The sequence below is a fragment of the Besnoitia besnoiti genome, chromosome IX (genome assembly GCF_002563875.1).
Source record: "Besnoitia besnoiti strain Bb-Ger1 chromosome IX, whole genome shotgun sequence".
Lineage (NCBI taxonomy): Eukaryota > Apicomplexa > Conoidasida > Eucoccidiorida > Sarcocystidae > Besnoitia > Besnoitia besnoiti.
This window is the reverse complement of record NC_042364.1, coordinates 569,541-597,011: the sequence shown is the minus strand read 5'-3', so window position 1 is coordinate 597,011 and position 27,471 is coordinate 569,541. Positions and strand designations below refer to the sequence as shown.

The window sequence follows — 27,471 nt, the reverse complement described above, 5'->3', positions numbered from 1 at the left end:
GCAGGCCGTGCAGACTAACACCAAAAAGGCGACTACTAAGATGAATGTCATGATATTCGTACAGTTCGTTTACAAATCTTGGCTTTCATATATATAGGCAGGATACCGCTCTGCTTAATGCACTTGACATGGGAGTCATGAAAAGCACATGGGAATGGGTGGATCCTGTCCCTTTTTGTGTGTTAGGACTGACACTTAGAAGGTTATTGAACAACAGATACGCCTGGGTGGCCGGCTGCCAGACTGCCACATGGCCACCTCCGATCGACAGAGACACCAAACACAGAACAGTATGCGCATTAGCAGAAGAGGCTCAACGGTGCTGAGGCACGCAAAAGAGCTAAACAAGTGTTTACAGGTGTGGGGTACCTAAGGGTGATTAGGCCCGGTGTGGAAGCCTATTAACGATGAGCACTTCCTGTAATTAGTAATGCTCCGATTTTTCGTCTACATGGCAATGCCTACTGCACGGCCAATCAATACACGTTTCGGCGGCAGTCCATGCAACTGTCGAAATATGCCTCTTAAAAATCCGCGGTACTTCAAAATGTTATGGCCTACCGTAAAGTGACGGGACACATGTGGCCGGCATTTAGACGATCGAGTAATCTCAGCTCTGCACACAGTCTGTGACATATGCCCACTCGACCTGTCCGCAGTGCCGCTAGAGTTCAATTTGGTAAAGGTGGGTTCATCCTGGCTTACGACGCACCTGTCGTGGCTTCTTTCACTGATACGACGTATATTAGTTTTGGGAAAGAGCCCGCTGGTCCTTTTACCAAGAACCAAGCACATGTTGATCAATAGGAGATTACAACCTTCGAATGCCAGCCAGCCAGCTGCCGCGTTGACAAAACCAACGATCCCACTAAATAGCGACTGCATACGCGTTATGGTGTCAACACGAAAAACAAAGAACAAATGGAAAGTTGCGTCAAAACCTCCGGGAAACGTGTGACTGGCGGTGGTTGCCGCTCCTGCTATTTGAGCCCAGAGCAGGCAATGGTGCCATTCTGTGAGTAAAAGCCCATTACCAGCCACTGAATCACATTTACCAGCATCCGGGAGGTACAGCATTTGCTCTGCCTCTTTGGAAAAGGAACAGGTCGAGCGCTGGGAATGATGAGCGCGCGGGAGTGGTTCGCGGGAGACCATGGTCTGAGTCAGAGCCTGTTCGGACGTAGCGGAAAAGCGGGCTGGTTCTCGAGATATCCTCCGGACTTTGCCGTTGCGGCCCACGCAAACGGAGCAAGCCTGCCAAAAGCTCCTTCACTTCCTTAGGTATTGCGGAACGGCAGACCACCAACGCGTCGTCCAAAGGCCGTTCAATGAATGGTAAAAGGGCAAGAGATCGTACTTTCCTTTCCGGGTCCCCATGTGCGAACTCTGGCAAACTGTATGGGAGCCGGTTGAACCACACAACAAACAATATGACTCCCAGCGCCCACGAATCCCGGCTCCACATGGAAACAAGCCTCCCTTGCGGTTGGCGTATCAAAGAGATGGCGGTGTCCGGGTCGAGGTAAAGGGGGTCCTCCGGCACCACCAGTCCCTCCGGCTTTCCCGTGTATCTAGCTGCTCGGCGAATGCTGCGAAGGTAAACGTGGCCCTCAAAGTCCAGCATAAAACTATCGAGGGAAAGATCTCGGTGGACGCATCCATTTGCATGAAACTTTGTGATCACGTTCACGCACTGTTTTGTCAGTAACAGCTTTGCCGACATGCCAAGAAAATCAAAAGGAAGTTCACCTAAAGCGCAAGCCATACGTGGGTAGATAACAAGAAACTTGGTCGCAACCATCTCCGGGCTAACGCGAATCATATCTTCTCGTAGGTCAGTGACGATTCCCCAGCAGAGAGGGACCAGCAGCCCCTGGTCGGACAGGAGCGTGAGAGGGTCGTCCTGAGTAGTTAGTCTCCTAATGCTGAATTCTTGCCTCATCCTCCGATGCACCTCCTTGTCTACAAGTGCGCGTGCGTGATCTACGTAGTCTGGATCGGCGAACGCCCGGTCAATGTCGATCACGTTGCTGCTTATCAAAAAGACTTTGGCGGCAAAAGGGCAATCGTTTGAGCCCGCGGGGCCCACCTCAAGGAAGACTGACTTTGTTCCCAGCCCAATGGCGTTTCCCCTGCGCAGCCAAACACGGGGCGGCCTTGGACAAATGGGTCGCCACGTATTGCACTCGAAGAGAAACTGGGGAGGAAGCTGGCATTCGAGTGACCATACCACTTGCCTGCTGGCGTATGACATAACAAACACGCTCGCATCTGCCTCCGTAGCAAGAGCGGCCAGCTCCTCTCGGCCTTGCTCTTCATCAAATATCCTTGAGGAATCGTCTGTTGTTTCCTCGCGTGCATCTTCTCTGGAGACACCTGATGATTCTGATTTTGATCTGTTGTTCCTCTGCCTTGATGCTAGACATCTTCGGTGGCGTTTCTGCCAGCCTGGCAACGCCGGAAGACACAAACCAGTTTTCTGGGCTTCTACAACCAGACGCTTCAGAAACGCCGGTGCCATCATGGGCGAGCAATGCTTCACCAGACGAGATATTTTCCTGTCTCGGCAGCCCACCGCAACACCGACGGCCATCGACGCCGCGGAGGCATCACTGCATCAGATATGAAAAGGTCGAAGTGAAGACCGTTCGAATAGATGTTTTTCTTTGTGTATATTTAGAAACGTTCTTTCTTGATTCCATCCACAATCCAGTTGGACTGGAGCACGAGGACGCGACTGTGTTTATTTGTTGGTTTCTGCTCAAACGAAGCCAAAAAACTTATATCTGCTACCGATCATGACACAAAGCAAATACTACGTCTGCAAGGCCACTTGTGATCGAATGCATCGAAATGGACAAGCGAGGCTCGGGCGCCGGCTGGTCCTCAGGACAATCGAGAAACAACCGCGGCGAGCCTGCGGAATCGAAATCCAGAATTAGTTTGCACGCAAATGCCGCAAACGCCAGGTAGCCACCCTGAGAAGCCGGGCCTGAATGATGGCGAAGCAAGAAAGTTACGTTTTTCCGCGTTTGGTTAAACAGGAAGGGGCCAGGAATGTAGCATCACCTGCAGCTGGGCCGGCTGCTCGCGGGCTGTCCGCCACGCTCAATGCTCGAAACTCTGGCACCCCAGGCTACAAACTTCTAAACTGCTGAATCCTGCGTCAGGGCACGCTCGCCTCACAGGAAGGGGGGGGGGCTCCAGGGAAGCTCGGCCTAACACTATGAAGTGTTCAGTAGCCACGTTTCACCGCTGTCTAATCAGTCGGCCTTCGCTAGAAGGTGGCTCAGCCTCGCCTACGTGTTTTGTAGCGTGCACAAAAACAGGCGAGTCTGGAAATCCCAGTTCGCTGCACCCCACCCCCACTGCTGTCTCTCACTAGAAGAGAATAGACTATTGTCCGACTCAATCGAAGGCCTGAGAACACCCGAAGACACGGTCAGCTACCAAGCATTTCGGATCGCTGTTTGATCGAACAACGAACGACTGCCGGCACGTGAAGCCTGATGGCTCGAGGGGGTGAAGGGCGGGGCGTGGCATCGTGAACGAGCTCGCTCGGTATGCTCGGTGTCCGGGCGGGTCGAGACGCTGCGGCTCTGTATAGCCCATGCTAGACGTCGAATGAAGTTTCGCCTAGTTGTTGTTCTCAATTAACCAATAGTAGTTCCAAGATATCAAATCCTCCTCCACTACTCCTTCACGGTTGATGGCTCGCACAAATATCCCGCATTGCGCTGCAGCAATCTTCGGGAATTTATTGAATAGTCGTGACATTTTTGGCACTTGACGTTCCGGTCTCGAGACTAACCTCGCGTTTTTTTTCTGATGCGGCAACAGCATTTTTTGCGTGACCGTGCAATACATGGAATCAGCGCGTGGCACACATCAAAAGTGCCATGCTTTATGGCTTCGCATGACAGCTGCCGTACTACAGACCAGCGCGCATTGCTCTGAGTCGCCACATAAGCTGGACAGTAATACATTATCGAGCGGAGAACTCGCATCCAACCCTGCTGCGCCATTCAAAGTAGATCATTCTCACGTCGTCGTACGTCCCACCGACACGATTAACTGAGTGGTTATGGAAAGCTCGCTTCATTTCCTGTATATATTGTAATTCCTTTGTCAGATCCAGTGCTGATGCACACGGGTGACCCGCATGATCCGCACGTCCGCACCGTGTCTCTGCCAGTAGCAGAGATAAGGTGGGTAAGAGAGACGACGGGACAGATTCCTTCGACCGAGGAAAGGCGCGCCGCAGGAAATCAAAACCTGATGCCTTGTCCGGCGGCGTCGAAATCGGCTATCCTCCAGCGTACCTTCTCCTATAGCTATACAGTAAAAATCCACCACTGCGCGAGCCCTTGATAACACGGGTTCTGGCTGGAATGTCTATGCCAAGCTACTCACATAAAGCCAGCATCACCTGGCGGGCGCTCCAGGGGCCGCCTGCCAGTGAGTTGCGTTGTACAGGTTCCGGTCGCTCTGCGCCGTGAGCACCGCTAGCAAAACAGAAGAACCTGGGCAAACGCAGCGAGACACCTTCATCTCAAGCAAATTAAGTACTGCGCGGGTGACTATCATTGGACGTAACTGTTTTTGAAGGGGGGGGGGGGGGGGGGGGGGGGGGAGTGGGGGGGACGCGAGGCGCGGCACACAACGCAGACTTGGCCCTCTGAAGAGCAACGAAGAATGCTGACGTCTGGAAATGCGTGTATCCCACGGTCGGAGGTCCTGTATGTCGAACAGCTTACGCGTTGTCCACGCTTTTGACCAGCACTACCGGACCATGTGGTACCAACTCTTATCACACAGGCATCGGATCACTCTCGTAGCATTTGGCATCCAGTGCGGGCACTTCTACACACACCAAGGATTCACCGATTTCCGCGCCACTGAATTGGTCTCTGCTATCGAAATGGACCGGAAGAACTGCGATCTGATGATCATTGCCTTACCTCGGGACCACGTTACTCGACGAACATGGGGTAAGACAAGTGACGGAAGGCAGCCACAGGTGGCGTGAAGTACTACATGTATTGGCGCCCCCCCCTCGGTCAGCGCTTACGAACCCGTGTTGTCACGTGGAATAGGATGCTCCGAAGGGGGTCACATCATGAACGACTCCCATAATGTGTGCCGCGGTCTTCGCATGGATCGCGGTCCTATTCGCGTGACCGCGAGCACATGCCCTACAACCTGGCCGCGTACGCGGGGAGCGTTCCTGAACCGTCGCCGGGGGGGGGACGCCAAACTGTACGATTCGTCACAAACTATAGAATGCTCTCTGATGGGACGCACGTCTATTCAAAGACAGTCAATCCAGAAAAGTAAGACACCCTCTTATGCCACGCAGCCTGTTTGTGGGCACCCCGACGTCGAGACAGCTTCCCAGCCGCGAAAAACCCATCTGTTTAACTGCATGCATTCCGATGCTGCGGCATTGTCCAGCTAGCGTCAGGCATTTCTCAGACATTCCACGCTGACAAAACCAACAATTATGGACATGCAGGTGCGCCGACTGCCGTCTACTGCACCCCTCCATCTACATGACTTACCGGTGTCAACAGAAGACACACTAAGGAAGAAACTTCAGAGTTTGATGCTTGGTGGCTTTTTCAAGACAGCGGCGGCGACACGTCTGTTGGGCCCAGGCACTGTTGCCCCCTTTTGCCCTCCAGGTTCTTTATTGATTGAGTGAGTCCCGTCACTAGTTATTACTCACGTCATACGTGTACATCAGATTCTTCAGTTCCGACACGCTTTGACCAGCTGCTGCGCACCGTCGCTGTTCCCTCACGCCCTTGCGTGGCGACATTGCCATCGTGCGAGAGGCCAGGAATACGGGGCCCCGGCAGCCCGAGTGATGAGAGGGTAATCGCAGCGGCTTCGAAACGGCTCCATTTCCCCCGAACGAAAGTAGCCGTCTGCACCTACCCTCCTGTGGGACAGAAAAGTGATGCCACCGAGTGCCTGGCTACGGGAACACCAGTGGATTCACGGGCGAGTCTGATTACGCCTCCACCGAGTATCTGGGGCCCTCAGCTGCTGTCTCCGCTTGATTCTTGCTGCGTTCCAGTCGGACTATCTCTTCTACTTCACTAAGAATTGATGAGCAAACCGCTGCACATTGGGGAGTCGCAGAAACGCTCTTCGCGCGGCCCGCCATGCATGTGGTGTACCTGTGGACTTCACCCAGGCTGACGCAGATTCATTGACTGCTCCATGTGTGCTGTTTTGCGTTGAGGATGTGCCTCGCTTCCGACTTTGTCCTTCTCGATAGATGCATTCGATGCCTTTGGTATGTCCGTTGTGTTTTCCAGAAAACATTGCCCCGCTTCTCCGCTTGGTCTACACCACTGCGTTACTGAAGCTGCTGATGCTCTCGGGAACGCTACAGGGATAGCGTTTGCCCTGCTCGGCGAAGTCAAGAACTTGTGAAGGACCATGTGGGGTGGGAGTCCTCCTTCGGTGGCAGGTGCCGAGTTTTTTGGGCACTTGGAAGCTGCTCCCATAAAAGGGGGTGTTTTCAAGGCGGGGCCCATCGCAGCGGAGGAGTATCAGAGAGACGTGGTGAATAATGTTTCGTGCATGATCGCTGTCGTCGTAGCCTTGGCGGTTTTCCAGTTCACTCCCAAGCACAAGCTTAGCGATTTCGCCGCCAGAAAATTGACTCACGTCTCAATGGGCACCCTTCTCCTCCTGCTCAAACAAGAAGGCAAGCTTCGTGCGGGGGAATGCAGTTGTGCTCTTTCTAATTCTCTGCACCATCAGCGTAGTTGACCTTTATCCCCGGAGTATCTGCTGTACTTGACACCCGGGGTCGGCTGTGTGAACGCTGATATTTTTATAGAATAAACTCAGCTTGTGCCTTCGGCATCGCGCCTTTTTTCTATCATGTGTCCACGTTGAACGTTACCTCCGTGAAGTATTGGGGCCGTCGGACGTAAAGCCAGACTGTGGAGATGACCATCGCGGAGTAACCGCTTGCTGTTCAGTCAGCTGTCCTTCGTGCGCTTCCGTTCTCGTCCTCTTCCTTTACAGGCCATCTTTATGTCAAGCTTTTCATTCTCCTAGTTGCCACCCTGTCCATCCTCTCGTCTTTATTCAAACCTTTCAGGTCGGTTTTCACGTAACGAGTTTGATACACGTCCATTTGCTTCGCGTTTTCGCAGCCTCCATAGCCTCGTGCTTCGAGCATCGTTTTTCTATTCGTTGCCTGCTGACGTCGGGTCTCTGGCTTCTTGATTTCCGCGCACTGGGATGTGTGGCGCTGAACGGTACACAGAGAGGGGACGTGATCCAGCGGGAAAGCGACTGAAGTACGGCCTGGTTACGATGGAGGGTTGACGGCGGCATGATGACACACGCAGCGGGGGCTTCCGCGTCTTTTGTCCGTCTCTATGCTTTCTGATTCCAGATTTGCAAAGCAAAACGACCGGGGCGTGATCCTGTTCAACGTCCTCGTAGGCCTCTGGACGCTCTTCGATCTTCCTCTAGCAACCCTGGCGCCGATGTTCTACGCGGACCCGAGTGGCGCCGTAGTGGGAAGGCTTGTGGAGTCCCGCAAGTGGATCGGAGAGAAAACAGTATGTCAGATGGATCGTTTCACATGAGTGCTTTCCTGCACGCGCACGCCTACTGCGCCGTGTTTAGTTTTCCAAGCGTGCGTGGGAGAGGCAGGGGCACTACGCGCAGAACCCTCGACTGCGGAGCGGCGCGGGCAGATTCCCAGCTCTGACAGCAAACACTGAAGGGGGGCTGTGATGCCACAGCAATGCGTTCAAGATTCAGCTTGTCCACTGCATGAAAATCTGTGTTGTTTGCAGGTCGCTGGCAGCGCCGCAGTCTTCGTCGTGACATTTCTGTCTGCATACACCGTCACGTGCCTATGGCATCGCCTTGTGCTCGCGGCACTCTGCACTATTTTGGAGGCTACTGGAGGAGACTGTGACAATCTGTTGATGAGCCTCCCCGTCATCGCTTACTTTTTCGTCTTTCAAAAGGACTCCGAGGTCTCTGATAATGATATCTTTGGGGGCATCAGCATTCGAGGAGGGCTGTCGTTCTCATAAGGTCGGTATTAACCGTATACACTAGGGAACGTGATACACTAGCGAACACGTCAATGAACATGCAATTCGGTTTTGCCATTTCAGTCGGCCGTGAAGAACCACATGGGAAGCTCGTGGCTGCCTCGGCAGGACCAGAGTGACCACTTCTCATGTGGATGCGGGACGATGACATGGGCTGAACATGCTGCCTGCTGCAGCCACTTGACTGAGTGGCTGTGCAGGCGCTTCATGGGGGTGACAGCTCCTGGCATTCACAGTGAGACTGTCATGCTTTGTGCAGGCGGGAACCCTTTGTGGAAAGCATACTGATCCGTGGTGGCATACTCACTCTGTCGCTCAGTTCGTGCCGCGTCAAAATTTCGAAATAGACGTCACGCACGTCAGTATGGGACCTTATCGACTAAATATTTTGTAAGCCTCCACACAGGCGAGCCATTATAGCTGTGCTTCGAGTGGGCTCGTCTGCCGCCCCTCAGTTACGACGAGGCACATGGCACAGTGGAGGCATGCATGTGCTGAACACGTTCACAACTGCTGTACCGCTGAAGAGTTGCACGATACTTTATTCTCCAATCGCCAGAACAGGTAGCGCGAGCTCTCCGCTTTTACTTAATCTTCGACGCCCCTGATCGTCGCTGATCTAACACACGTTGAACAGGATGCGACGAGACAAATATTTTCCAGTTGTGCGAGCCGCTGGCCTCATCCTACACATCAATGTGCGAAGCAGAGTGGGCTGCCTGAGTTTCACTCCACTGGCGAACCGCTAGGTATTCTGCCGCTCGTTGTTTAGCTAATCGTTTGAAGACTCTTTCCATTCCCCGGTGAGTGTCGAGCGTGCCATGACCGCATCTTCTGCGGACGCTTGAAAACTGAGGAAGCAGGACTTCATAAACAGAAAAGACTGCGCTAAGCGATTCTCTTGATAAGCGCGTCAAAAACTCCCACATCAAATGGACGCCCCTTCTCAGAGTGAGCGGATAGGTGACGCGCTTGAGCTCGCTTGCCCTTCCGGACAGCAGCCTCACTCGCCGTTTGTTGCAGTTGACCGCACGAGAGGCACACAGCGAGGGGTTCATTTGTCCCTGACACTACAATGCAGCACCAAAATTGCGTGGCAGACAGCGATAGACTATTTTCTGAGATCTACACAGCACCTCCAACTCACTCCCGCCTACCACAGGCCGTCAGAGAAGGGAGCTGGAAAGGACGAGCCTGTGAGGAACTTTGCAGACCCGCAAACGGATATTTTAGCGGCGACCAACACATAAAACATGGAGGAGGAGAAGCCCCGATGCTCGGCTTTAATGAAAAACAGGTTCTCCCCTTTCTCGTACTCAGGAATGTCTGAAAGCATCGATTCTTGCTCGTGCCTACACCCGCCCTCTGTCGCGTGTTGAGAGCACGCCCATCGTCTTGGGAAGTGTAAGGGAGATGATAATCATCTCATTATTGGACAAGACCGGACCCTGCGGCTTTTCGTTTCCCTCTTTCTGGGCCCTGGATCGAAATGAGCGCCGTTCGAGGTTTCCGCGGCGGAGATCTCTTGGCGATCTTCTGGCTGTTTCGGCGAAACTTATCTTGCTTTTGTTGCTGACTCTCCCTGCGACGTTGTATTTTCTCGGGGCTGGTATATCGCTCTGTCCACTCGTATGCTTAGGTACGAGATACATGTGTTGCTCTGCTGCGCATCTGCAGCTATTTACTTTGTTTGTTTCCCTCTGATGTTTTTTCGTGTCCCTCTCGTTATTACCATTTCTCGAAGGCTTCGCCAATGTACGATTCCCGTTTCCGGGCAGCGAGGGCGAGAAACAAGCGGCGACTGTACGCTCCCTCGTTTTCTCGCTCTCTCGGTTCTATCGTGATACATTCTTTTTCACTGTTGTGTTTTCTTCTGTCTCTGGCGTCTCACATATTTTTTTCAGACGCCTGACTCGTTGTGGTTTCCCGCGACCGCTCGCCGTGACGAGTTCTCCCGTCTCGGGTCAGCTTGCTTTTTTCGCTGCATGGAAGTTAGAAACAGCGGCGCACATGGGCATTTTTTCTGCCCACCTGCAATCGTCTGCGAGAAGTGAGGGAGCGTTGCGAGTCAGCTGCATAGGGGAAGTCTCCAGCCCCATTTTTTTTTTCTTTGAGATCTCTCTTTTAGCTCGAGACTGATTTTCTTGTCCAAGCAGCTGCAGCCTCGCCGGCGAAAGCACCCGCTGGGGCGGTGGGCAGTCCTCGGCTTTTCGCCCCTTCCTGACCGCCTTCTGCAGACGAAAAAAGTTTGTCGAGGCATTTTGCCTCTTTTGTTTTCCCGTTCCTGAGCTTGAAGCAGCGAGGACTGCTCTCCTGCGTCGAGGCCGTCGCATCTCGTTGTTGAGCACGTTCCGTTGCAGTTCCTTCTGCACATTCCTGCCTTTTCCAACAGATGCAGTTGCCTAGATTGCACACTTTCTCTCAGCTCTGATCTCCTCTAGCCGCACAATTAGAGGTATAGCCTCCGATATCTCCCGGTGCGGCTCTGTCTAGATGTACGCGCATATGCATCCCCGCCCTGGACTGAGGCTTTTCTCTCTTGCCATCGTACCGTGCAGCAGCCTGTTGTGCCTTGAATCTTCTGTTTTTCGTTGTCGCGTGGGGTAGTTTGGCGGCTTCAGTTCGGCGATATGCGTTCTGTCAACTTCCTCCTCCAGTTCAAGAGGTTTTCTTCGCCCTTCCCTGCTGCCGTCGGTTCAGTCTTGCGCTTGTCGCCGTGCTTCCGCCCTTCGCTGTCGCTGTTTTTCTGTTGGAGAGCGGGCGCCTCGCCTCTTCAAATCCGTTTTGCTGTGGTGGCGCCAGTTCCTCGCCTCAAGCTCAGTTCCGCGTTGGTACAGAGCTTGCGAGCAGGCTGCGTCCATTGTTTTTCAAGTCTGTTTTCTCCATTTCCCCTGGATTCTTCTTCCTCCTAAAAACCTCAGGGAGCCGCTGCCGCTTCTGGATCCTTGGCGCTGCATCCCTTCACCGCACTTGTCGTCTTCGCTTTTCCTCTCCGTGCACTCTTTCGGCGCTCGGTCTGCGGGTCCCTCTCGTTCATTTTGCGTCTGCCTTGCCGCCGCCCTGCATCGTCCGCCGTTCCTCCGCGTTGCGGCTTGCAGCTGAAGCGAGGAGGTTTTCGCCTCTTCCCGCTGGACTCGGAAGGGAACCTCTCGCTTTCTCCCCAGAGGAAGAATGAACGGTCAATGTCGCCATTCAGACTCGCTGTGGGTGTAACGTTCACAGCCTATTCGTCTCACGTCACACCATCCCTTATTCCTCACACGCAGAATGCCCCATACGGCAAAAGGAAAACAAGCGCGAAGTAAGCACTTGAATCTACGCTCTAGGGAGTGGCGAAGCGCCTGGTCGTGTGACCTAGCGGAAGCCTTCATCGACTTCGAGCTTTTCTGCACATGAACGCCCCGCGCCGAGCACGAAGCCGTCACGTGAACTGTCGCGTGCTCGGATGTCGTCCAGTCCGCAGACGTTCGCCAGCATCTTTCTGTTTTCTCGACTCACCTGATGATTTGCCTTACACCCTTTCGTGGACTCGCGCAGCGCGTAGAGACACCCGAGGGTCGAGGCGCGCGATCTCAGAAGGGGGAAACAGGAACACGCGATGTACGCATGGCTTTGTCTGCACGTTTCTGTTGGACGTCTCGTCGTGTTTCCACCAGGCAGCGCCGTCCACGTTCCACCGCGTTTATCGGAGGCCTTCACTCTCGCACGACGGGGCAACTTTGTTTTCGCGAGTTGCTCGACAGTCGAAGCGCGCGATGAGGGCTCCCAGGTGCACCCGCGCCTTGTCCTACCTGCTGTGCACACTTCACACGAGCGCTTGTGGTCTGGGGTTGGTGTGGAATCGACGGCCGTCTCTACATGTGTCATAGCCCTGCACGCAGGGGTGACTGTCGTTTCGGCCTCGAGCGCGGCGTGCTTCTTCAGGTCCCGGCGGGGACGCGCAGCGGGCACGAAGCCGCGCGCACGAGGATCACCGAGGACGAGGACGAGGAGACCATGGAGCCTCTGGAGCCGGCGGCCGCGGAGAGTCCACCGGCTCCCAAAGCGCCAAGTCGACTGAGAAGGGCCGCGGCAGCAAGCATCAGCCTACTCAGAAGCAAATGTCATTTCTCCAGGGCAAACACCAACAGAGAGTTGGAAATGTTGTCAGCCGTCTGGGACCCGCCGCAGGTACACACGACACTCGGCGAAAAAGGAACTGTGACACATGCATACGCTTTTTACGGATGCTTCTTTAGCAGTACATGGCCGCCATCTGTTCACACACAGACGCGTACATCATGTATATTTATATTTATTTATGCGTAAGTACATATACGTGGCGCAAGCAGTCCCAGCAAGACTGTCGTTTTAGGGGGTCTCCCAGAGAACCTCTACAATGGTCAATCTGGCGCCAGCGAGAGGAACGGGGCGGTTTATATATATGTTTAGTTGATACACAATACATACTATAGATGTTAAATAATATATACGGTCTGTATAATATTGAAGTGTGTATCTGTTCCCTCGGGGGTAGTTGGTCGAGGGGGTTCGGGGGATCTGAAGCTGCCGTGTGGTGCGTCTCGTCGTTCGCCGCATTGCTCCTTCGTGTCGGGCCTGCGCGGCTTTTCTTTTGTGCTGCTTCGGCTCAACCCGCTTGTTTGGCTTCTCTTTTTCGCTGCAGTGGGGCAAACGACGCTTATGGACAAGAAACGGAAGCTGTACAGCGACACAAGCCAGCAGCCGCTGTGGAGTTTGCGTAAAATCACCATTAACCCTACAGACAAAGACGACTTGCGGCGGTTTCCCTCGAACGCGATCTTCACGCACCGTTACTCGTGTCTCACGTTTGTTTTCAAGAACCTCTGGGAGCAGTTCCACCGAGTCATCAATTGGTGGTTTCTCCTCATGACAATCATTCAGGCGATTCCGCAGCTCCACTATAACCCGAACCACGTCTGGTCGACTGCACTTCCGTTCGCTATTGGTGAGTCCCGAGCGTCTCTGCTGGGGCGTCGCCTCCGCCTCGTGCGGCCTGAACGCACACTCTTCTACCTACACCTGTGCATGCTTGCACACGTCCCCCTTCAACATTGAGCGACGCTGGAGGCATGCTTGTGCGCGGCGCGTCTTTACGAACGAAAACCGGGTAGAAATAGTTTCTAGAATGCTGAAACTGACTCCGGTTATGAGATACATACAACCAAGTTCTGTATGATTGCAGTACATCGCTGTTCTTACACGGGTCTGTCGGTTGGCTTCTGTGCTTGTGGGGGTGGAAGGTGGCGTCCCGGACCTCGTCGTGCCGCGCTGGGATGCGTGGTGCGTCTCGGGGTAGGTTTGCACGTTTTGCACGTGTGGGGTGAATCGACTGTATTTTGCGTTCTCCGAGCGCTGTTTCTGTCTCTCCATCTGCGGGACCCGGCCGCTGTCGCCTTCTGCTGCGTGCAGTTCTGGTTTTCGGGATGGTGAAGGACGCCTTCACAGACCTGGGGCGGCGGCAGCGAGACCGCATGTTGAACCAGCGCGTGTGCTGCATCGTCGACGGGCACACGCCACAGCTGCGGCTGCTCAAGTGGGAGAGTGTGCGCGTGGGGAACATCCTGCGGCTGACTGACGGCGAGGAGGTGCCTGCGGACATTGTCGTCCTGGCGACGTCGAACTCGGACGGCGTGGCCTACGTCGAAACGAGCAAGCTGGATGGCGAGACGAACCTCAAGTTCAAGCAAGGTGTCAAGGAGACGCGCGGCGAGAGTTCGCCGCTTTCTATCGCCGGCATCCGCGGCCGCGTCGTGTGCGAAAAACCGTGCGCCGTCATGGACGCCTTCACCGGGAGCCTCAAACTCGACGCGCATCCGAGAGCCACTCCCTCGACATCGTCAACTTCATTCAGCGAGGTAAGGCGCCAGCCAAGCCGGTGCGAGGCCGGCGACGACGGACCTCGGCGGAGGAGCGGGCGGGGGCAGGGGGGGGGGGGGGGGGGGGAGGGGCGGGGGGGGGGGGGCGAGGGGCGAGTGCTTCACGGGGTTTTCCTGCTGCACGAATACCGATGCGCTTGCTTAGAGAAGTCTGATGGAGAGCGGGGCTCACAAGAATCGATACGCGCGCTGTGCATACGTTTCCGCTTTCGCCGTCTAGCCGTGGACCGTCCTCACTTCTGCGTTCTCCGCGCGCGGCGGCCTCCCCTTCCTCGCTAGCCCATGCTGTCTGGGTCGGTTTCATCTTCGTGCGCTGCCGGCTGCGGCTGCGGTTCGGCGCTGCGTTCAACCTCTTTCTTCTGCTTTGCGCGCAGGCTCGCACATTCGAAACACCGAGTGGCTTTACGGGGTCGTGATCTACACCGGCGACGATACACGTATCCAGAAGAATGCTGCACCGCCAGGCTTCAAGCGGCCTCATATTGAAAAGGACATCAACACCTACTTGTTCATCTCCTTCTTCGTTGTTTTCCTCACTATACTCATTTCTGTCATGAGCAAGTGGAGCGTTCAGGTAGGCACGACACGCGGGGGGCGGGAGGTTGGGGCGTGGGTGCGGGAGACTCGACCCTGGTTTCCTCGATTCACGGCAGACGGAAGGCGCTGCGTGTTCTTTTTCTCGGTGGCTGACGCGACAGCGAAGCCTCTCCCGGGACCGCGCGCATCAGGGGCGAAGTCGTTGCCCGCTTCTGCGTGGCTAGGTCGCGAAGAGTGTTGGGTGTCTCTGCGCTGCGAGTCCGTGTGCGGTGTGCCTTCTCGCGTGGCATCGAGATTCTCCTGTTTGGTGGTTTTTGCACGACGTTGTCCAGTCGTGAGAGGGCTGACCCCTCCTTCGTGGGCACGAGCGCTCCCCCTACGCTGAGACGCCGAGCCTGTTATTTCGCTCTTTTCTCCCCAGGAGCGCGACAGCGGCGACACCACGGTGGCGGAGCCCTCACCTCCAAGCTCAGGGACGTCAGGAACAGAGCCCACGCAGAGTAAGTTTGACGCGACTCCGCTGCGTCTTTTCTGGCGTCCTGTGTGTCCCCGGTCCCGTTATACTATATAGATCACATGCCGGCTGGTACTTTGAGATCATGCTAACGGCTTAAGGCAGTGCGCGGGGCATAGAGGTAAACCTTAAACTCTAAATCATTCGCTGGCTGTCGTGTTTCGGTGCCCTTTTTCGTTTTCAGGCTACGGAAGCAGCGTCGAGTTTATGCTGGGCTCGCGCGACTTGCTCCAGAACCCGTGGATGTCGATTTTGCGTTTCTTGGCCATCTACGCGCCGATTCTGCCTCTCTCTTTGCCACTTATGCTTGACGTCGTGTATCTTCTACAGGTGAGATCTCGAACCTTAGCTAACAAGGTGTGCAGTATCTCCCGGATATGTGTTGTTGCTGGCATGTGGGTAAACGCACTCGCTCGGTGGGAGTTTCCAGTTGTCGCCTCTAGCGCCTCTGGCCGCGTAGCCTGAGTCAGGTGCGCCCTCCTCTCGATTCCGCTATCCCACGGCCGGCGCGTTCTGCTTACTCTATCGAGCTCGCTTTCGTCCGAGTGTGCAGCTCGCTTTTTCGCTTTCCCGCGAGGGCGCTTTGCGAATTTTGTTGGAGTCGGCATCCTTCGAGCGCCATACATCGCATGGTTTTCCACCTCCTCCTGCGAGGAAGGGCCTTCGGTTCACTCGTAGCTGGCACCCCGTCTGGTGCGTCGCGCGCTCTTGAGGACTGCGGCTGTACAGTGCCTGAGCCGCGTCGTCGCTTCACTCCGTCTGGTAGTTTCCCCCTCTGTGTCTTTCTTATCAGTCGGTGCTGATTGAAGGGGACATCCACATCCGCGGCGGCGGCCGCCCGACGAGCTCCGGAGGCCCGAGCACGGCGAGCACGAGCTCGCTGGTCATCCCTGAAGACGGCGCGTTGCTGCTTGACGGGGAAGGCAGTCCGACGGACCTTGCGCACGCTCCCAGCCATCGCCAGACGCACCTGTCGGTGGCGGACGGGCTTGGCCGAACGCGACGGTTCCTTTCGCAGAAATTCTCGGCGCCGTTCTCCAAGCGCCTCTTCGGGAGCCAGCGCGGCAGCACGCCACGCGAGGGCGGCGAGGAGGACCACGCCCTCGCGAAGAAGTCGCTCTCGCTGAACGCGAAGGCGACGCGGAGCCAAGAGAGCACCAAGAGTGTCCTGCTACCCGAGGGTCGCCCCGAAGACGGCGAGGAAAGCCGAGAGACAAACGGCGAGAACGTGCCGAGCTTCGGCGGCGTGGCGCTGCCTGACGCGACAGGCGCGGGGCGCGAGGACTGCGAGCGCGCCGAGGAGACAGGGCTGCTGCCGCACGGGGCGATGAAGAGCAGGCGCGAAAGCTTCCACGCAGCGACGCCAGTCGCCGGCGGGCTGCGCACGCCTGCCGGCGTCGAGGACGAGGAGGAGCAGCGGCTGCTTTCGGCAGCAGCCGACAACTTGCCCTCGACGGGGCCCAAGGGAGCAGCAGAGGACGACAAGAAGTCGCAGGGCGGCTTCTCACGCTACTCAGACGTGGGCACCGAGAAGATGGCGTCGCTCTCCCCCAGCGCCCACGGCACGACCCGCGGCGTGGGGATTGGCAGCCCGCTGTTGAAGGCGCCCGCCGACGCCGCGCTCGGCGAGAGTGCGTGGACGAACCCACACATGCACCACTTCAACACCCGCGGCATGCTCTTCACCACCGTTGGCGGACCTGGCTCCTGGCGGTCTGCAGGCAGCGAGCGCGAGGACGTCTGGGCCGAAGTCCACACGCCGGCGCTCAATCCGAACTTGGGGCAGGTCGACTTCATCTTCACCGACAAAACCGGCACAATCACTGAAAATGACATGACCTTCAGCATGTGCAGCGTAGCCGGAAAAATCTACGGCATGACCTCCTGCGGCGCGTTCGACCGCGGAGACAGCAGTGAATATGGTAGGCAGCGCCACACTCACTCCCAGCCACACACGCAGACGGCCACAAATAGACTTGTTCCGTGTGTGTGCGGAGCGACGCATGTGGACTCCCGAGAGACGCAAGCGCCTGCCTCCACGTGTGCGTGAACTAATAGGTGTGCCTCATGCATACTGGCAGAGACAGTGGTCTCCGCTGCCCGGTCGCCTGCGTTGTGGTTCGTTTCTGGCTCCTCCACGAGTGCGATCTCCTGACTTCACTGCCCGTGTGGAGGTCTGCGCGCAGCTCACGCTGCCCACGTACGCTCGCATATATGTGTATTTTTACATGTGGATGTGCGGACTGCATGCGCGTTGCTCTGCCTTCGTGGAAGTGCGAACTTGCACTGCCTTCGTCCTTTCTTAGGGGATGATTGCACGTATTTGCATGGGAACTCGCGCGTGTTTTTCCAGGCTCGCGTGTCTGGACTGTCGCGGAAACTCCCATGCGGGGGTCGCGAGACCGGCTCTTGGCGCCGCACGCGCAGCGACAGGCCTCAGTAACTGCAGCCTCGCCCGCAAGTCGCAGTTTCGCTGCCTCGTGCATCCCCGATGGCCTCGGCAAGCGCGCACCGAGTCTGCGCTTGCGAACGAACAGCCAGCGAGGCAGGTGAGTTCCGAGGACGCTCCAGAAATGCCTGGCGGAAGGGTCACGTGCCGACACAGCGTCTAGTTGATGAGTTCAGACACGTCTGATGCGGCTTGCGTTGGCTGCATGCGTTGGACTGAAATTCCCCTTTGTTTTCGTGAGTCCCTCAATTGTGTCTCTGATGCGTCCCCCGTTTCTGCGCCGACGTTTCTTGTTTTTCTTCTGTTTTTATCCCTCTGCAGCCGGCACTCGCTCGTTTCGCGGACTGGGCATGAGGGCGAGGCGAAGGACAAGGTCCCTGCGGCGGGCGCGTCGCCGACGTCGCACGACTCGTGTCGGCTTTCAGCCTCGCTTTCACTCGAATCGCATCGCGAAGAGGGCGAGGACGACGAGGGCCCGTCAGGGCGAGAGAACGCGAAAACATCTGTTGTTGCGTCGCACGGGAGTCCTCTGGCGCGACGGGATGACGGTCGCGCGATGGTCACTGAGGGGGTCCACGGGGTGGCTCACCGGAGGAGATTCAGTGGCATGTGCAAGGAGCCTCAGGAAAACGGGGGTGGGTCGCGCTTTAAAAGCATAATCGGAATGTAGCGTAGTTAGGTAGCGCGTCTATTTTGAGAATAGAAAGCCATCAGTTCAAATCCTATCGCGCATAGACGCGGATATATCCTCCGCCTGCGAGACAGGGTCTGTCTTGACGCGGGGTTTGCCGGTGGCGCCGCCCACAGTAGCTCTACGTATGGCGATTCCTATATGTACACATGAATGTAGGTATGTCTACAAGTTTATGTTCCTGCTCTGGGCTGGCGTGCAGTTTCGCGTGTACACGTTTGTTTTTCATCTCTGCAAGCCATTTTGTTGGGTAGGTCGTCAGTGTTGCTGGGCGGCTAGCCCTGTAGGATTGCTTTTCATCCTTCCACCTGTGCGCCTGCGTTTCTGCAGTGCGGCGGTCGGCGAGCGCCAGCCTACAGAGCAGCCGAGGAGGGTCAGAGAACGAGCAGTCCGAAGCCGGCACGGAGAGCGAAGCGGGACGACGGGGCGGCGGTGGCAAGCGGAGCAAGGAGAGAGAGAGGAAGCGAGTCCGACCCCGAGAAGTGTCCCCCAGGACCTCGCAAGACGAAGACACGAACTCCGACAGGGACAACAACTACCCCATACGCTGCATTAGGAGCTTCGGCGACGGCGCCGCTCCGCGAGGCAGAGGTAAGAGGGCATCGGGCGCTTGTCGTCGAGCTCTGCGTCAACCGTCTAGTGCGGGAGCCATGCAGACAGCCGGTGGGCAGGCTGCGTGTGCTGCTCCTGCGCGGCGTTGGCGGCTCGCGCGCGCGCACCAGCTGTGCTGAAGCCTGCGCATGTGCATTCGATGGGGGCGCTGCAAGGACGCCGCCCTGAGTGTCTTGTCTCGAAGGACGTGGATCGTCAGAGCCCTAGGATGTGTGCGCCAGATTTCCCAAAGGCAGCGGGCTGCCCGTCTCAACTCGCGTGGCCTTTCTTCTTGTGATAACGGCTGCTGCTTTCTCTTCTGGGACGCCTGTTAACCCGTGGTCAAACCGAGACGGCTCTAACCACCAGCACATACGTACATACATGGAAGTACAGCTACGCAGGCGCACAGCTTCCGTGATGACTGCAGGCGTCGTTCATCCCTGTGGGCGAGCGCATGCGTTTTTCCTTTAGCGATCTCCACCAGCCCGAGGGCTCCGCTGCACTCCGCGTCGTCGCTCGGCGGCCCCACGCGCGCGATATCGAAGCTTTTTTCTCGGACCGATGGAGAGATGGACAGACTTCTCAAGCGCGTAAGCGTGTATTCACGGAAAGAATAACTGGGCGAGCAGCATGGATGTTCGACTGCTTGCCAACTTCCGCTGCCTTGCGTGAATCCGTTCTCTAGCTTTGTGCACGTCAAGAAAGCTTCAGATGTACAGAAGGCATCTTTCTGTCCATCCACGTGCACGTGTGGCACGACGGACGCCTCTCTGCGTATCGCCTTCGCTTGCGATCTGCATTTCGGTGCAGACGTGCGTATGCGTGACAGATTCGCGCGGATCGAACATTCACCTGCTTTTCCCCCAAAGTCAGAACTTCTCATGTTTACTGCAAGGCTCCACTGTGTGCTGCGTTCAGGAGGGAGGCGACGATCGCTACAACAACCGCCACATCGCCTTCGCAGATCGAGGTGAGACAGACTCTTGCGGGGTGCGGAGGGGGGGAACCCAGTTCTAAGGAATCTTGGGTGCACGGAGAGCCAGGCGCTGATAGAGAGACGAAGTGTATTTTGTCGTACATATCTGGTATGGGCACGAGTAGGCGAATGCATCGCGAGGCGTGAGCGTCCCCGTGTAGACCCTTTCCTACACCTTCTCTCCATCGCTGCATACACGCGGCACGTGGCTGCCGCGGGCTGCCCGTATCTGGTTTTTCCGTCCCTTCCGCGTAGCTGCTTCGTAGAGACATTTGCGTGCATAGCGCTGGTGCAAAGCCGACGAGTTTTCTCGCAGGATCGCCGCGGAGTCCGACACCCGAATCGGAGGGCGGCGTGTCGCTGTCGTCGGCAGAGGAAGGCGGGCCGCGCTCCGCGCCACACGGGCGCGGAGCCCGGCGCGGCTCGGGGAGTCTGTACATGCCGGTGGTCGAGGAGGAGGACGAGGGCGGAGTCGGCCGGCGGCGACCGCAGCGGCTGGCCTCGGGGGACAGCGGTGGGCAGGCGACGTCGCCTCTCTCGCCTGCACCGAGCCGCGGCGGGGTGCCGTTCCTCTATGACGAAGTGGACTTCCCGACGGGCTTCCGCGAGACGCCGATGGAGGGACAGATTCGGCGGAACTGCGACTTCTACGACGCATCCATCTTCACCGACTTGGCGAGGCGGGATCTGCGCAGCCACCGCATCGACGAATTCATCAAATGCATGGCGATTTGCAACACCGTCGTCCCGTGGGTGTACACGACGCACCCTGCAATGCCTACCGACGCCGGCTACCCATCCGGGAACTTTGCCTCCACCGCCTATGTCCCCCCTGGCGGCGGCGGTTTCACAACCTCGGTCTTCTCGTGCTCGGGCTTCCCGGGCCTCCAGGGCGCGGGGACCGGCGGCACGGGCTTCACCGGGGGTACGGGCCCCCAGGGTGCGGGCGCCCAGGAGGGCGGCGACGAAGGCGACGAGGAAAAGGGCATGTCTCACTTGGTGCTACCGTCGGCGGTCGCACACTCGCCCGGCGGCAGCCGCGGCGTCTCGAGGACGAGCGGCTTCGACGGTCAACTGTCTCCGCTGATGCAGCCGCCCGGAGGGTGTTTACCTCCGTCGTACGTCAGCCTCAGTCCTCTGGCTGGCGGGTCTCCAGCCAGCGCTGCCACGCACATAGGCCGACACACCACACGCCGACGAACGCGCGCGAACGAGTCAGGACAGTCTAGCCCGCAGAACGCCAAACACTTTCCGCCCCTTTCAGGAGACGTGCTGGGAGCAGAGGCGGTGAGTCTCGGCAGAGGGTCGCGTGTGGGCTGCTTAGATACGCCGCGGAGAGTGAAGAGCGGTTGCAGCGCAAAATAAGGGAACTGACGCGAGAGCCAGACCGCAAAGAGGCGCTCAGGCGGCGTGTCACTGCATCTGAGGATAGAGGCGGGGCTGGATTCATTCGCGCTTCGAGAGGCGCCCGCACCGAGGAAGCAAGTGTCTTACTTCTGCGCACCCGGCCGTAAATATGAATGCCTTTCTATTTGTAGAGACGTATATACATTCGGGCGACGGTGCAACTGCCGAGCACTGTCTGCCGGTACTTTTCTACTTCCACAGTTCGCTTGAAAGCGCGCCTGTTTTCATTGAGCAGGGGTTTGTCCGATGTCCGTACTCGTGCTTGGCGGCGTCCCGTATGCTGCGTGCCTTCGTGTCGCTGCAGCACTGTCTTCACCCCGTTGTTCCCCAATTGTGGCGTCTGTTTGCGTCGTTGTGCATGCATTCCATCCGAATTTTTCATCGGATAGCTGTCGTCGTCGATCCGAGGTTTTCATTTGTTTGCTCCACTGTTGCTGTCTCTTTTCAGGACTACGTGCCCTGCCCGTCGCCAGTGCAGTCCCCAGTGGTGTCGTGCCGGCGGGAGTCAACGGGAACGTCGCCGGGAGAGCTGAGACTGGAGGCGGCTGTCCCGTTGAGGTCGTCGCAACCGGCATCACCGACCGCGGCGCAGGACGCCAAGGGCGAGGACGAGGCGCCATCGTCGCCGCACTGCGCTTTCGCGCCTGCCAGCCTGGCGCCGCCGTCGGTGCTGCGCGCGCAGACCGGCGCGGGGCTGCTGAAGCCCTCGAAGAGTCTCGCTCGAGGTGTCTCCTTCAAGGAGAAGCACGAAGAGTTTCCGTTCAGCAAGGACGAGGAGACGAGCTCGCAGGAAGAGGTGGTAAGCGGCGGCGAAGACGAAGGCGAGAGCGTCACCGGTGCCTTGCTCGGAGCCGACGAAGAAGACGACGGCCTGAAGGGCGACGACAACGAAGACGACGACAAGTCGAGGCAAGCCCGAAAAAACAAAAGCAGCAGAAGTGCCTCCGCGAGCCTCATGAGCCTGAAGTCGCGGGTCACTGCGAGCAGCCGAGATGTAGCAGACCTCTTGTTTAGAAGGTGAGGATGGAGCGGGAACCGCAGAGCTCTCTGCTGTGAGGTGACACTGTGCACATCGCTTGGTGTGTTTTGTCATCCTTTTGTGGATAGCCTTCGTCGCACACGGCTCTTTCTTCTCCTCGCGGTCTTCAGCTTTTGGACTTCCTCTTCCCCCTCTTCAGCTCGTCCTGTTCGTCCTCGTGGTCCGGTGGGGCGTCTGAATTCGTTCTCGGTAGGCGTCTCTCGTGGAGTCGTCTTGCGTGGCCAGCGAGATTGCATTTTCTTTTCTGTCTTCGTTGTCTCCGCATGTTCGGCAGAGGCTCGCGGCCGCCGACCTCGGTGGACGGCGACGCAGGCACGAGTCTGTCAGGGCGCGCGCTGGGGCGCCCGCCCTCACTTGAGAGGGGGCCGCTTGCGCCGCCGCACGGCTTGAGCAGCGTGACGGCCTACTGCGACGGGAGAAACAGCCTCATCAACATCATCAAGTACCAGGCTTCGTCGCCTGATGAAGAGTGCCTCGTCTCCGCAGCGTCGCACATGGGCTACACACTCGTCGGCAGAACCAGTACCTCCGTTACGCTGAACGTACGTCGAGAGCCCAGACAAACACAGGCACACGCGCAGGAAGAGTCGTCTGAAGCGGAAGGTAGACAGAGGAAAACATCATGAATCATACTACTATACACATCCATCTACTATTATATCTCTCTACCTATATATCTATATCTGTGTCTGTGTGTTTACGTGAAGATTCATGGATGCACATGGCCTAGGTGCCGTCCCTTCCTGTAGGAGGACTGTGGATGACTTTCTTTTCGTTTGCATGTCTTTTCCCCCCTGATTCTGACCGTCGCCGGGCTGTCCATCGCTTTCGCGTCTCCGTCCGCCTCGCCCGCGTTTCGTCCCGTTTGCATCGGCTTCGGTTGCGCTCTGAGTTTTGCTGGTTCTCAGATTAACGGCCAAGAGCGCCGGTGGCAGGTTATCGGCGTCAACGAGTTTACTCAGAAGCGCGGCCGAATGAGTATCGTCGTGCGGCCGCAAGGGTGGACCGAGGGGTCGGTGCTCTACGTCAAAGGTGAGTTTCCGGCTCCCGCGTTCCCAGGGCTCCACGTCGGCTTTGCCGAGGCAGAGGACGCCTCCGATCGTTCGATGGTGCGAATCCTCGCGTGTGCATTTGTCGCGACCGGCTCACAGTCACAGCGGAACTATAAGTCGAACGAATGCTGTGCCGCTCCCCTCCGGTTGGGGGCGCTGGGAAGACGAAGCAGAGACACGCTTTCGCCGGAAGAGGCGAGGGGAGAGCTGGAGGACGCGGCAGTCTGACGCCGGTGAAGGGCTCGTGGATGTCCTTTTTCTACGCGTGTTTCGTGGGACGCGCGACGTTGTGGCGTTTTACCTGCTCCGTCTCTCCTCAGGCGCCGATGTGGCGATGCTGGATCTTTTGTCGTCCTCGTTTACTCGGAACTGCCAGGACTACAGGCGCAGTTGCTCGTCGCTGAGTCGCTTCGGCGACGGGCAGTGGCCAGGTCGGGGGCCGTCGCTGCAGGGGCTCGCGGCCCGCACGCGTTCGGGGGCCTTGATGGGGGTCGGCGGCAGCCCCGTGGGGAGCCCATCGGGGGTCGGGCGGCTCTCGCAGTCGTCGCCGGTTGGTCAGGGGTCGCGCGGGGTCCGCCAGGATGGCTTCCGGTCTTCGTCGTCTCTGGGTCGCTTCGCAGAGCATGGTTCGTCGCGCCCCCCTGCGATTTCAGAACACAAGGAGCTGCGCACTGCCGACGACGGCGCCGGGAGGGCGGGCGGCGAGTCTGGAGACGGCGAGCCGGAAGACGCGCGCGACCCTGCGGGCGGCGCGCGCGACTCGGAGGGCACCAGTGATGACGAAGGGCTGCGGTCGGTTCGCGCGGACTCGATGCTTCGGGCCTTAAACCCCGGACTGTACAACTACGACAAGCAGCACCACCGCTCGGCGCACATGAGTCGGAACACAACAGCTCTGCGCGAGGCAGAGAGCTGCGGCTCCCTCGCGCAGATGACTCGCTCGGCCGCCGCTCCAGCAGGGGACCCCGGCGGCAGGCCGACGTGCCACGCAGCATCGCGCGCCGTAGACGCTGGCTCCCGGCTGTCGCCGACGCACGCAGCAGCCGCCGGTGCGGAGAGAGGAGGGCCTGGTGCCGAGGCGGGCGCGACTCGTTCGGTGCCGCCGTCGCCCCTCCACCGGACTGGGGCCCCTGGCTGGTTCTCTTGTGCTCTCGACAGTCCGTGTATGGGCCCCGAGGACGGGTACTGCGCGGCCTTTTTCGATGAAGACGAGGACGAGATGATTGCGCTGGGGGACATCTCGCTGGTGGAGCAGCACCTGAAGAAGTTCTCGCTCCAGGGGCTCCGCACGATGGCGCTTGCTTGCCGGTACCTCACCCAGGAGGAAACTGAGACCTACACGCGCCTTTATACTGACGCGTGCGCCAGCGTCTATTGCCGCGCAGAGAGGCTGGAGGAAGTCGCTGAGGACATGGAGCGAGACCTCGAGTACCTCGGCATCACCGGCGTTCGCGACAAACTGCAGGAGCTCGTCCCCGAAACGCTTCAGCTCATGATGGAGGCGGGGATTCGCGTGTGGATGGTCACAGGTACGCGCGGGCCGCCGCGAGGGAAGCAACGGAACTCGGTCGAGATTGAAACTCGAGGCTGCAAAGAGCAAGCATTCATCTCCGCGCACGCGGCATTCTGCCTATCATGTTTGTGCAATACGCTGCCTGCTCGAGCTCTTCACGGCGGCAGCCGCAACGCAGTGCCCTCGTCGTCCGGGCTCTCAGGTGAACACGTATCCATATCCATATATGTATATATATATCTATACATCCACATCAGTATTCAAACATCGGTAAACCTGTGGGGACTGGATGGTACCGTCTCTATTCCCGTATTCTGGCTTTTTTGTGTTGTGCGCGTTTTCAGGAGACAACGTCGAGTACGCGTTGCACATTTGCCACAGCTGCCGCTTGCTGACCTCGCGCACGCGCATTTTCCATGCGGCGCTCGAGTTCAGTGGGCGCAAAGCGAAGCGAGAGGGTGTGATGCTCTACGAGCTCTTCCGCAAGGCGCGACGGCTGAAGCGTAGAGACGAGCATATCTGCCTCGTGGTCACCGGTCCTAATCTTCGCACGTTTCTTAACCACCCGGATCTCCAAGTGAGAAAATCACTTACCGCGAAAGTGCAGAGAAATGCGGGTGACATCCGTCCACAGCTTAACGCGAAAGTGGTCAGCTAGCGGATGACGGAAGGTAGTTGCTAGAAACATGCAACAAACGTCACGCGGCCCTCCGCGATACTGCTTCGCAGAGAATGTTACTCAGAATGCGCATGTGTTTACGTATAATGTCTGTATAACTGCGTTTTTGCTATTGGAGGGCATCAAAGAGGTCTAGATGAGAAGGCGCCAGGAAAGACCTGAGGAGACGGATCTCCGTCCTCAGCGGGAAGCGTCTGTCTGTGGTGCGCCTTGAGAAGTGATGTTGGTAGTCCTGTTTTGTCTGACGTTTGTCTTTTTTAGACGTATTTCCTCAACATGGCGTGTTGCTCCGACGTCGTCGTCGCGGCTCGTGTCACGCCGTCGCAGAAAGCCGAGATGGTTAGGCTGGTCAAGAAACGCCTGACGCCCCAGCCCATAACTCTTGCGATTGGTGAGGCTTCGATTTCGTTCTGCTCAAGGGGAAAGGGTGCCCTGCTGGAGTTCGCGCATCGTTGAATTGTCGAGGCTTCTCTGAATGTACCCTCCTGTCTAGAAGCTGGCGCAGACGTATTTCGGACGCGCTCTCTCCGGCTCAGCTTGCGTCGTCACCGTGTTGCCCTTTATGTCCCCACCAGAGGGTTGGCGATGCTACTCTGCTGGCCGCGCAGGAATTGCCGCCCATGTTCCCGTTATACGCGCAGATGCACTTGGGCCTTTCGCCCCGTTGACGTCTTCAGTCTGAAGAGCCTTCGTTCTCGAGTTTTCCTCTGTGCAGGCGACGGAGGCAACGATGTGGCGATGCTTCAGGAGGCGCACGTGGGAGTGGCGATCCGCGGCCATGACAGCGCCGCAGCGATCGCAGCGGCGTACGCGGATTACTCCTTCTCGGAGTTCCGGTGAGACAGAATCGGCACTCCGCATGATTTTCAGACGTATACAGCTGAGACGGCTCATGCCACAGTGACGCAGCGGACTGCTCTGTGACACGAAGCAGTATCCAGTGCGAGGCATGCTTACGGGCCGTGGACTGAGTGCGGCTTCAGCAACTCCCTGTATCGGAGAGTTCTGTTGCTTCCAACACGTATGTATGTGAGTTTGAAGGTCGTTAGCACGCATCAGAGATATACGACGAAATGTGCACGGCCGCAGCCCTAGCCATATGTAAATGTATATACATATATACATGCATGAATATTCATGTGTACATATGTTTCTATCATACGTGCTCGTATCGCTCTGTGCGCACCTGAAGAATCACTATGTGACCTTGGCGCCTGTGGTTTCCAGGTTCCTTCAACGGCTGTTATTCGTTCACGGGCGTCTGAGCCTCATGCGCATCTCAACTGTCATTCTATGGAGCTTCTTCAAGTCGCTTTGCATCGGCCTTCCTGGTGAGCGCACAACGGGAAAAACTTGAAAAAACAGACAGAAAGGGAGGCGAGTTGAACGAGCAGAAGGCGGCACGAAGCGTGAGGCAACGAGAGAAGCAGGATCGCCTGACGGAGGGGACAACGGAAGAGCCCCAGCTGGGATGGAGAGACTGAAACAGCCAAACAGACGTTTCTGGGAGAGGAAGCTTGTCTGCGGAGACATGCAAGCGACAACCAAGTTCTCACAGAGAGAGAGGAAGGCGTGTGTACTGGAGAGGATTAGCGTTCGCTGAGGAGGCATGATCGCACCGTGCAGGTTGCCGGGTGGGGATCTGGAGCCTGTGGCAAGCGAGAAGGCTTTGCGTCTTTCATGTTTTTCTTTCTGTGTGTTGTTCTCTGCATTCGCGTCAGCATTCCTCTTCCAGCCGCAGGCGTTCTGGTCAGCCGTCGAGGTCTATGACCCATTCCTCTTGATGCTCGTTGACTTCCTCTGGACGACGCTTCCGGGCATCGTGCACGGCTACACCGACCAAGACCTTCCCACTCACCTGCTCCCCTGCGTTCCTGTCCTCTACACTCCGGTTCGTGCTCTGCTCTCCTCTCACTGGCATGTATATATATTCATTTACTTTGCCTATCGGTGGCGAGTTTCCCATTCCCATATACATCCCATCCTGTTTCTCTCTCTGTATATATATATATGTATGTATATGT

The 27,471-nt window shown here is 57.3% G+C and overlaps 3 protein-coding genes and 1 non-coding gene across 4 annotated transcripts in view; 3 read left to right on the top strand and 1 right to left on the bottom strand.

The window, feature by feature from the left end:
* Positions 1 to 1,051: 1,051 nt before the first annotated feature.
* Positions 1,052 to 2,521, bottom strand: BESB_012590 (uncharacterized protein; the record flags this gene model as incomplete). The annotated part of the gene is made up of 1 exon (XM_029359989.1): positions 1,052 to 2,521. The coding sequence occupies one exon, from the start codon at positions 2,519 to 2,521 to the stop codon at positions 1,052 to 1,054; it is 1,470 nt and encodes a 489-aa protein (XP_029216656.1).
* Positions 2,522 to 6,450: 3,929 nt separating this feature from the next.
* BESB_012580 (phosphatidate cytidylyltransferase) lies at positions 6,451 to 8,078 on the top strand (the record flags this gene model as incomplete). The annotated part of the gene is made up of 4 exons (XM_029359988.1): positions 6,451 to 6,730; positions 7,048 to 7,123; positions 7,424 to 7,592; positions 7,833 to 8,078. 4 exons carry the CDS (start codon positions 6,451 to 6,453, stop codon positions 8,076 to 8,078), a joined length of 771 nt encoding a protein of 256 aa, XP_029216655.1.
* Positions 8,079 to 11,366: 3,288 nt separating this feature from the next.
* The window catches only part of BESB_012570 (uncharacterized protein), a gene marked incomplete at both ends in the record, with an annotated part of 36,117 nt that continues 20,012 nt past the window's right edge, over positions 11,367 to 27,471 (top strand). The window contains 23 exons of the mRNA XM_029359987.1: positions 11,367 to 11,400; positions 12,024 to 12,269; positions 12,763 to 13,065; positions 13,530 to 13,975; positions 14,217 to 14,570; positions 14,955 to 15,033; positions 15,232 to 15,377; positions 15,841 to 16,969; positions 17,401 to 17,596; positions 17,818 to 18,131; positions 18,518 to 18,778; positions 19,253 to 19,371; positions 19,700 to 19,751; positions 20,074 to 21,044; positions 21,613 to 22,181; positions 22,478 to 22,745; positions 23,112 to 23,235; positions 23,576 to 24,784; positions 25,113 to 25,345; positions 25,709 to 25,838; positions 26,163 to 26,283; positions 26,675 to 26,778; positions 27,169 to 27,338. Coding sequence (XP_029216654.1) covers positions 11,367 to 11,400; positions 12,024 to 12,269; positions 12,763 to 13,065; positions 13,530 to 13,975; positions 14,217 to 14,570; positions 14,955 to 15,033; positions 15,232 to 15,377; positions 15,841 to 16,969; positions 17,401 to 17,596; positions 17,818 to 18,131; positions 18,518 to 18,778; positions 19,253 to 19,371; positions 19,700 to 19,751; positions 20,074 to 21,044; positions 21,613 to 22,181; positions 22,478 to 22,745; positions 23,112 to 23,235; positions 23,576 to 24,784; positions 25,113 to 25,345; positions 25,709 to 25,838; positions 26,163 to 26,283; positions 26,675 to 26,778; positions 27,169 to 27,338 — 7,578 coding nt within the window. The remainder of the gene's footprint in view (positions 11,401 to 12,023; positions 12,270 to 12,762; positions 13,066 to 13,529; positions 13,976 to 14,216; positions 14,571 to 14,954; positions 15,034 to 15,231; positions 15,378 to 15,840; positions 16,970 to 17,400; positions 17,597 to 17,817; positions 18,132 to 18,517; positions 18,779 to 19,252; positions 19,372 to 19,699; positions 19,752 to 20,073; positions 21,045 to 21,612; positions 22,182 to 22,477; positions 22,746 to 23,111; positions 23,236 to 23,575; positions 24,785 to 25,112; positions 25,346 to 25,708; positions 25,839 to 26,162; positions 26,284 to 26,674; positions 26,779 to 27,168; positions 27,339 to 27,471) is intronic.
* Positions 18,159 to 18,228, top strand: BESB_015510. The gene has a single exon. It is a non-coding gene; the product is annotated as a tRNA-Ser (tRNA).